Source organism: Labeo rohita, chromosome 17, assembly GCF_022985175.1.
Source record: "Labeo rohita strain BAU-BD-2019 chromosome 17, IGBB_LRoh.1.0, whole genome shotgun sequence".
Lineage (NCBI taxonomy): Eukaryota > Metazoa > Chordata > Actinopteri > Cypriniformes > Cyprinidae > Labeo > Labeo rohita.
This window is the reverse complement of record NC_066885.1, coordinates 31,597,639-31,606,944: the sequence shown is the minus strand read 5'-3', so window position 1 is coordinate 31,606,944 and position 9,306 is coordinate 31,597,639. Positions and strand designations below refer to the sequence as shown.

Below are 9,306 nucleotides of genomic sequence, written 5' to 3'. Positions count from 1 at the left end.
AGGCCCAACAAAGGTTGTACTTCCTTCGCCAGCTGAAGAAGTTTAACCTACCACAGGAGTTGCTGAGACAGTTCTACTCAGCCGTCATCGAGTCTGTTCTGTGCACATCAATAACTGTCTGGTTTGGCTCAGCTACAAAATCAGACATCAGAAGATTGCAGAGAACGGTCCGGACTGCTGAGAGGATTATTGGTGCTCCCCTGCCCACCCTTCAGGAACTATATACATCCAGAGTGAGGAAAAGAGCTCAGAAAATCACTCTGGACCCCTCGCACCCAAGCCATCCCCTCTTTGAACTCTTACCATCCGGCCGGCGCTACAGAGCCCCAAATATCAGGACTACCAGACGCATGAACAGTTTTTTCCCCCAGGCAATCCACCTTATGAACAGTTAAAATGTTCCTCCCATTGTGCAATAAAAATTTGTAGAATAATCTGACATCTACTGCTACCACCTCCACCCTAATACTCCCCTAACACATCCCTGCATTCCATCCTATCACATATAGCACAACTGTACATACCACCTAGTTATTTGTCAATTTATTTTTTACAAATTATAATTATTATATTCTATTTTATTTTGGTCTATTTATATTCTATTTATGTTCTATGTGTATTTTTCTTATTCTCTTATTTTTATTGTCTGTGCGTTGTTGTCTCTGTGTACTGGAAGCTAATAACACTGAAACAAATTCCTTGTATGCGCAAGCATACTTGGCAATAAAGCTCTTTCTGATTCTGATTCTGATTCTGATTATGCTCTCATTGTCAAATGCAGAATCGTTAATTCATGCGTTCATGACCTCATGGTTAGATTATTGTAATGCTTAATTGGGTGGTTGTTCTTGAAGTTATTACTAGAACCAGGAAGTATGAGCATATTATACTGATTCTGTCAACACTGGACTGACTCCCTGATAAACATCGTATAGATTTTAAAATCTCGCTAGTTACCTATAAAGCCCTGAATGGTTTAGCTCCTCAGTACTTGAGCGAGCTCTCATCACATTATAGTCCCTTGCGTTCACTGTGTTCTCAAAACTCTGCCAATTTGATAATACCTAGAATTTTAAAATCAACTGCGGGTGGCAGATCCTTTGTTATTTATTTTCCCAAACTCTGGAACAATCTACCTAACATTGTTCGGGAGGCAGACACACTCTGTCAGTTTAAATCTAGATTAAAGATCCATCTCTTCAACCTGGCTTACACATAACACATTTCTAATATTCAAATCTGTTAAAGGATTATTAGGCTGCAGTAATTAGATCAACCGGAACTGGGAACACTTACCATAAAACCAGATGTACTTGTTGCATCGTAAGAAGAATGGCATCTACGCTAATATTAGTCTGTTTCGTTCTTATTCTGAGGTAACCGTAGCCACCCAGATCCAGTCTGTATCCAGAACAGATGGTCACTGCAGTCCCCCAGATCCAGTCCGTATCTAGCCCAGATGGTGGATCAGCACCTAGAGATGATCTCTACAACCCTGAATATCAGCGGAGACCACATCAACTAGATGAGCCCCAAAGACAGATCCCCAGCGAAGACCTCGTCACCTAGATGGTCATCGACATAAGACCATGGGAACCTGATGAGTCCTCTGCACAATCTGACCTTGCTGCAACATGGAACCTCTGGTTTGTTTCCAGTGATATCATATACTATTTGAACTAAACTCACTGGTGAAAAAAAACAGCATATGCTGGTAGGTATGTTTTGATGCTGGGATGCTGGTTAGATATGTTTTGATGCTGGTTTAAGCTGGTCCTTTGCTGGTTTATGCTGCTCCTTGACCAGCAACATGACCAGCATAAACCAGCAAAGGACCAGCATCAAAACATACCTAACCAGCATCCCAGCATCAAAACATACCTACCAGCATATGCTGTTTTTTCACCAGGGCTGAGCTGGATGATGACATCACTGAATTCAATGATGAACTGCCTTTAACTGAAAATTGAGTGTATACTGTTGTCCTTTTGCATTATTGACACGCTATTTTCCTATTTATTACTGTAAAGCTGCTTTGCTGTATTGTTAAAAGCACCATATAAATACAAGTGACTTGACTTGAATTCATTTAAAGGGTGTGTCCGTATCAGCCTGTTTCATCATGGCAATAGAAGGTGTTGTAGCTCAGCCATACAATGTTCAATCTGCTCCAAACTTCACACGCTCGATAAGAGTCCTAGCCTGATCACATCTAAAGACCAATATTGTGTTATAATCATAGAGCCACCTGCTGGCAACAGGAAATTAGTTGTTTTATACTAACTTAAACATGCAATGTCCGATCTGCTCCAAACTTCAAGGTATAAACATGCATATGACTTTAACATATTTCTTCTGTATTTACCACTTTAAATGCATGTTGCCCACCGTTTACTGTTTTCCTAAAGCAGGGATAAGCAACGTCGGTCCTAGAGTGCCGATGTCCCGCAGAGTTTGGTTCCAACCCTGAGAAAACTCACCTGCCTGTAGCCCTAGTAAACCTGAAGACCTTGATTATCTTATTCAGGTGTGTTTAATTAGAATTGGAACTAAACTCTAGGCACTCCAGGACTGACGTTGCCTTCTCCTGTTCTAAAGCCACCACATGGTGGTGAGCCTGGGTGTGAGGGCCCTTTCAATGCTGCTTGCAGCTTTAATTGTCTTTATTATCATAGGACAGTGTGCAGAACCTGATTTTACCAAGTACAACATGTTCCTGGATCAACATCTTTGTTGACCCTGGAACAACATTGTGATTAACCATTCAGATTTGGAAAAAAACAGTTTATAGTTTTTGTGAAGTTTAGGCTTACAATCAGTGTTTGGTGCTTGTACATCAGTGTCATTCATCTATCATTTCCTCTGATTTTAGGGATTACTCATAGGTAAGGTTAGGTTTAGGTGTAGGGATATGGTCAAGATTAAATTTTTGGATTAAAATGTTGTTCCAGGGTCAACAAAATATGTTGACCCAGGAACACATCTAACTCAGCAAAATCAGGACGTGCAGGACAGTGTAGAGGTGACAGGAAGCAAAGTGGGAGAGAGAGAAAAAGAGGAAAAAGAACTGAGATTCGAACTTGGGATGCCTGTAACGCAACAGCGATATATGTTAACATGCTGCCTGCAAGGCTGTCGGTGGCGATGAATTGGAAGACTTTCAGGATGTTTATCTGTGATAAAGACTTTATTAGTTTTCTACTCAGAAAGAAGAGGGAAAGGAATTAAGGAACTAACACACATTTATAATAAGGAATTTTTCAGTACATATTTGTGTACAACTGTCCAAGAAATCTTTTGAACATGTCTTATGTAAAAGTTAATCAGTCTTACAGCAACACTCATGATTTGAGTCATCCATGTAAAGCAAACTTTCTTATTTTGATTATGAGTAAAGCATAACTTTACGTTTGTAATAGATGGAACTCACATGAAATACAGAATCAGTGATGCAAGTGGGGAGAAAAGGGCATATGTAGAAAAAAAACATATCTGTCCAGGAAACAACCAGGTATCGGGTTCGAGGTTTGGGAGCAGTGAGCGCTTGAACCATGGCATTGATAACCATAGAGCAATCCTTAAATCCTGAAGTACACAATGAATGAAAATATTCACACACCATCTCAATGTATTTCTGGTTGAATGTTAGTTTACGCACATAATCAAATTCATCCCATATGTCTTGCGGTGTTTTCTTGGGCAGAATGTTCGTGGCTATGCCAAAATTTCCAGGCTGAATAATGCTGACCTACAAGAACACAAAAAGCAATGTCCTATTTGTAATGAATACAATACTACTACTACTAATATTATAGTTATTATTAATATAGTAATATATTATTATTATTATTATTTGGTCCAAAAACAAACAAACAAACAAACAAACAAAAAAAGTCCACATAGGTCAGTAAACAATGACAGTAAGTTTCCATTTAAAAGAACACATTAGGCCGTACCTTAACTCCAAAACTGGCCATCTCTACTCTCAAGCAGTCTGCAAATGCTTCCAGTCCCCGTTTGGACACAGTATACGCTCCCATATTCAGACAGTTGAAGAAAGAAAAGATACTTGACACATATACCATACGACCTGAGAATGAATGATGAAATTAAAATTAAATTAAATTAAAAAAGTACTGCCTTGCAAAAGTATTCCAACCGATTCATTTTTTTTTTTGTGTTATATTGCCTTATGTTAAAATTCTTTAAATTACTTTTTTCCGCACATCGATCTACACTCCATACACCATAATGAAAGTACAAAACAGGTTTGTAACAACTTTGCAAACTTATTAGAAATAAAAAACGGAAACTGATTCCATGGAATAAAGTGTTCATACCCTTTTCTGGGACACTTGAAATTGAGCTCAGGAGCATTCATATCGCTTGTAGATGTTACTACACTTCGAGTTAACCTGTGGCAAATTCAGTTGAATGAGCATGATTTGGAAAGGCACACAGCTCTCAATAAAAGGTCTAACAGCTAAAAAAAGAAAATCAGAAGAACTGCCTGTGGAGCTCAGAGACAAGATTGCATCAAGGCACAGATCTGGGGAAGAGCTCAGAAAAAAATTCTTCACAGAAGAGGTTCACAGAAGCATGTAGCCTCCATTATCCATGGAAGAAGTTTGGAACAACCAGGACTCTTCCCAGAGCTGGCCCCCTGGCCAAACTGATCAGTTGATGGAGAAGGGCCTTGGTTAGACTGGTGACCAAGAAGCTGATGGTCACTACTGTCAAGCTTTATGATCATATATGCAGAGGGACTCGTCAGATGAGAAGGAATGCTCAATGCAGAAAAAAAGATAAAGCAGCATGAGATAACCCAGTCTAGAACATTCAGAAATGCAAATGCAGATTTGCAACACTTATTGCAACATACCCCACAGGATTTGAGGCTGCTTCAACTAAGTTAGTACTAAGTTAAGGGTATGAATACTTATGCAATGTACTTATTTCAGTGTTTTAAATAAATTTGCAAAGTTGTCACAAATCTGTTTTGTGTATGAAGTGTAGAATGATGTGGGAAAAAAGTAATTTAAAGCAGTTTAACAAATAAAAGTGAAAAAATGAAGAGTTATGAATACTTTTGCAAGGCACTGTATCTATATAAGCAACTCTCTCAGGAAGAAAAGCAGTCACAATAGCTGTCACTGGAGCAGAAGTACCCTTGCAAAAGGGTACACTTTGTGCTATTTTTACCCCTAAAGGGTGCATATTAGTGTACATATTACATAAAGTCTACATATTAGTACCTAAATGGCAAATTTAACTGGTCAACTGATATTGTCAACATATATTGGCCAATATCTGGCATTTTTAAATGTCATTTAAATCTAATTTAGTGTTTGTTTGGAGGATAAGTGTTGGAAACAGCTTTTATTTTGACAGTGCTAAAAGCACTTGACCTGAGCGCAGATGAGAGCATAATCTTTAAATCTTACGTCATATGTCAGTACTGTATGCAAAATTGGCATTACCTGGTCTTTATTTTAGAAAATATGTTTCCCAGTTCACACAAACTTACTCGATTACAGTGCACTGTTGGACACAGTTTTTACTTCCCTTTTAGTCATGTTTTTAACCATTTCTTTACTTGTGAAAAATACTAATAATCTGATTACAAAATCAAGAAGAATTTATTTTACAGATTGATTTTTTTTATACTGATTTATTTTAAAACTAATTACTTCTAATTTAGTACATATGTAAAATAAATCTAAATTTCACTATAGCAATTGCTGCTCATGTTTTTAAATGAAATAGTCTAATATGACAACGGCTTTATATAGGCCACCATGCTCTCTAAGTTATTAGAAAACACAAATTAGTCAACCACTTGTAATTATTACCTTTTAAAAGTTGTTGCTTTTGTACAGTAAAGGAATAGTTTAATCAACAATGACTTCAGTACATTATATGCAAGTTAGAAAAGAAGGCACCAATGACCTTTGGATGCTCTAACAAGTGACAAGAATGGGATAGTGACTCTGATGGCACCAAACAGGTTAATGTCAGCCATCTTCTGGAAGTCCTTGGCAGTGCTCCACTCGGTCTCTCCCCAGTCACTGATTCCAGCATTATTTACCACAGCATAGAGACCTGAAAAAATTGACAACAAGAACAAGAGGGATTTTAAGAGTGTTTTTATTTTTGAAACGTGAAATAATATTAAGACACTTTGAAGTGTTTAAGTTACCCTTCTCTGGCAAATTTGCTTGCACAAAATCCTTGGCCAAGCTGATGTCTTCATCTTTGGTCACATCCAGCTGGAGCACCTTCATACGGTCAGAGCCTTCTTCAACCAGACTCTGAGCCCCGGGCCCCTCAGGACATAAACATCCGGCAAACACAGTGAAGCCCATGCAGTCCAGTTTCTTTGCAAGGTGGTGTCCAAATCCACTGTCACAACCTGTTATCAACACTGCCCGGCCAAATCCATCCGACAAGCCATTTTCTGCGTGGAATATCATTTTAGCCCAGAGGACAAAGCAGATGACCAGACCCAAATATGTGTACATGTGTACGCCCAAAAAGTAGTAGGAAATGAGCAGGGCAGTCATGCTGAAAAACACTGTCTTCATTGCGAATTAAAAGCTCATAAACTCAATCAATGAGCTCTGACAGAGGAACCTTTAACTGACGAAACAGAAAAATGACAACATGAAAAATTACAACTGAAAGTAGCACCAAAATGCAAGTGGATAAAGGGACCTTACAATCAGCAGTTACACAATAAGATATAATACAGATAAACATGCAGAATTGCTGCAGTATTATTTTACCTTGTGGTATCCTTGTGGTATCTGTTGACATGCAAACACACATAAAAATAAGATGAGTAAGATCACTCTGCCACAACCAGGTCATACTGAAAAACAGATTGATCAAGTGATTAAAAGCTGTGTTCAGATTTACTGTAAACTACAGGCACTAATGTAGGATAATAAACAGATATACAGACACAGATGTTCCAGTTTGAGGTTTCATCATAAACACGTTCCACCAGAGCAGATACAGGAGATTTGTGTTGATTCTTTTATTCAAAGAAGAATGACACGTTATCACATCACAAAGAGTGGGGTTTTTGAGCCTGTGGGGAAACTGAGTCACCCCTTGTTTCTAAGCAACCAAAACAAAATTGGTGAGGTGACCACACATATTTGAAGAGTTAACCATTTTCCTAACCCTGTGATGGAGAGAGGACCATGAGATAATTGGTAATTACAGTACATCACACATTTTTGTGCTTTAGGAAGATACAATATGAGGCTATACTTTTAGCATGAGCATAATTAGTATTAAAGCATTAAAGTATATAAGAAGTAAAGTATTATTTTACTGTAATTCTACATGATATTTCATTAATTTTAGACCAAACATGATTTGTCATAAACAGTGATTTTGTTTCTTTGTTTTAAACGTTTTTATGAAATTGTATTTCCCTGTAACATTTATAAGTGGGATGTTGAGTCCTATTAGCCCAGTTCTGTAAGGCATTTTGTTTTATTTTTTTAATTTTTCAATTTGAACTTTTTTTGTTCTTAATAATTTAAAAAAAAATGCCTTCAAAGTTGTGAACTGTATCTTTAAATAAAACTTTTAAGATGCCTTCCATCCATTCTGTTATCCAAACCTTTTTGTCCTTATTAGGGTCATGGGGAGTCTTGAGTCACAGGTGGTCAAACTCCCTGGAAGAATGGCCAGTCCATCTCAAGGCTCACACATAGATTTTAAGTCATTTTTATTGAATTTCTCTTCTTTTAATATAGCATGAGGTAAGCATTCTTAATTAATGGCAGAGTTTAACTTCATGTGGTTTAACTTACCCTCTCCCTAGGCTCAATTTACCCATCACTAGGGGCAAGTTCAGCCAAGAGACCACTTTTTTTTGCTTGTCCAATTAACACTTAAAATACATAAAACATAGCAGCTTCAAAATTATTATTTTTTGGACCTTAATTTACTCTCCTGTACCAAAAACTCACAGAAAATTTCTGAGGGAACCCCTCAGAAATAATAATAATAATAATAATAATAATATATATATATATATATATATATATATATATATATATATATATATATATATATATATATATATATATATATATATATATATATATATATATATATAATATATATTACATGTATTACATTTCACACATTCTTATGTCAGCCTGGTCATCATTCACTTATACTGCATGTAAAAGAGCAGCTTGGACAAGTGTGCTGGATCACTTTGTTCATTGGAAGAAAGTCATTTTTATTCGGAATGTACAGGAATGACATGGAGTTAAAAATTAGGAAAGCTATTCCTTTTAAATACTATAATGTAAAGTAATATGCCTAGGCATTTTTAGACCCAGTCTTTCGCAGCAAAGAAACCAATACTCTGCGTGGCCAAGAGAGCTTAATGTGCTGCAGCTTCAGAAAATGCATGCAAACTGAAAAGGCATCAGCAAATTTTTTTTCTGCATTTTCTGCATTTCTCAAGAGAGAAATTAATCTTCATCAGTTTGACAGCACATGTGCTGCAAATACTAGCAACACAACCAAATACAAAACATGCTGCAAATCCTCACAACACAGCCAAATACAGAAACGGGCATGTAGCACACACCATGTTTCTGGATGTGTTGTGAGTATTTGAGTTGAGCTCTCTCGACCACCGTACAATACAGAAAAAAAGTATTGTAAACTATTGCTTCTTAAATTTTTTCAGAACTTTACTGTGAACATATTCTTTTTTATATTGCTCTTCAAATCACTTACCCACTTCTTGTTAGCTTTGTTGTTTCACTGTGCCTGGAATTCATTTACAAGCTTAAACTAATATATAAAGATCAGATTGCTTCAGTGTAGGCCTCTGAAAGAAGCCTTTAACAAACTATTAATTTCAGCTGAACACCTCGTTTCCTCTTCTCTCCGCCTGAGTGCAAACTAAAATCAAACACTAGTAGGCCCTAGAGAGCCAGCGTTCAGAAGTCAGCTCATTCTAAATTAATTCTTTTGAACAGTTTGTTTTGAAAAATGATTCAAACAGCGTTGTTAGGTCCAACTCATAATGAACCACTCTTTTGAACTGCTCGGTAAAATAATTTACTGATTCATTCATGTCATCAGTCAGGCATTCCCGTTTTTTTTTTTTTTTTTTTTTTTTGGGGTTTTTTTTTAGTCTGGCCACACACTAGACCAGTGGCTCCCAACCACGTTCCTGGAGGTCCCCCAACACTACACATTTCACATCTCTCCTTTGCCTGAAACACCCAGTTCAGGTCTTGGAATCTCTACTAATGAGCTTAT

At 37.1% G+C, this 9,306-nt stretch overlaps 1 protein-coding gene across 3 annotated transcripts; it reads right to left on the bottom strand.

Annotated features, from left to right (window-relative positions):
• Positions 1-3,175: 3,175 nt before the first annotated feature.
• On the bottom strand, positions 3,176-8,918 carry zgc:113142 (uncharacterized protein LOC503524 homolog). Of its 3 annotated transcripts, XM_051132768.1 has the most exons (7): positions 8,776-8,918; positions 6,786-6,806; positions 6,200-6,639; positions 5,950-6,102; positions 3,957-4,090; positions 3,659-3,748; positions 3,176-3,585 (listed from the first exon to the last, which is right to left on the bottom strand). In XM_051132768.1, the coding sequence occupies exons 3-7, from the start codon at positions 6,582-6,584 to the stop codon at positions 3,427-3,429; spliced, it is 921 nt and encodes a 306-aa protein (XP_050988725.1). In that variant the 5' UTR covers positions 6,585-6,639; positions 6,786-6,806; positions 8,776-8,918; the 3' UTR covers positions 3,176-3,426. The 3 variants fall into 3 exon arrangements, with proteins under 3 accessions (XP_050988725.1, XP_050988723.1, XP_050988724.1); XM_051132766.1 differs by having other exon boundaries at positions 3,176-3,748; XM_051132767.1 differs by having other exon boundaries at positions 3,176-3,748; positions 6,786-6,871; positions 8,776-8,914.
• Positions 8,919-9,306: the final 388 nt, after the last annotated feature.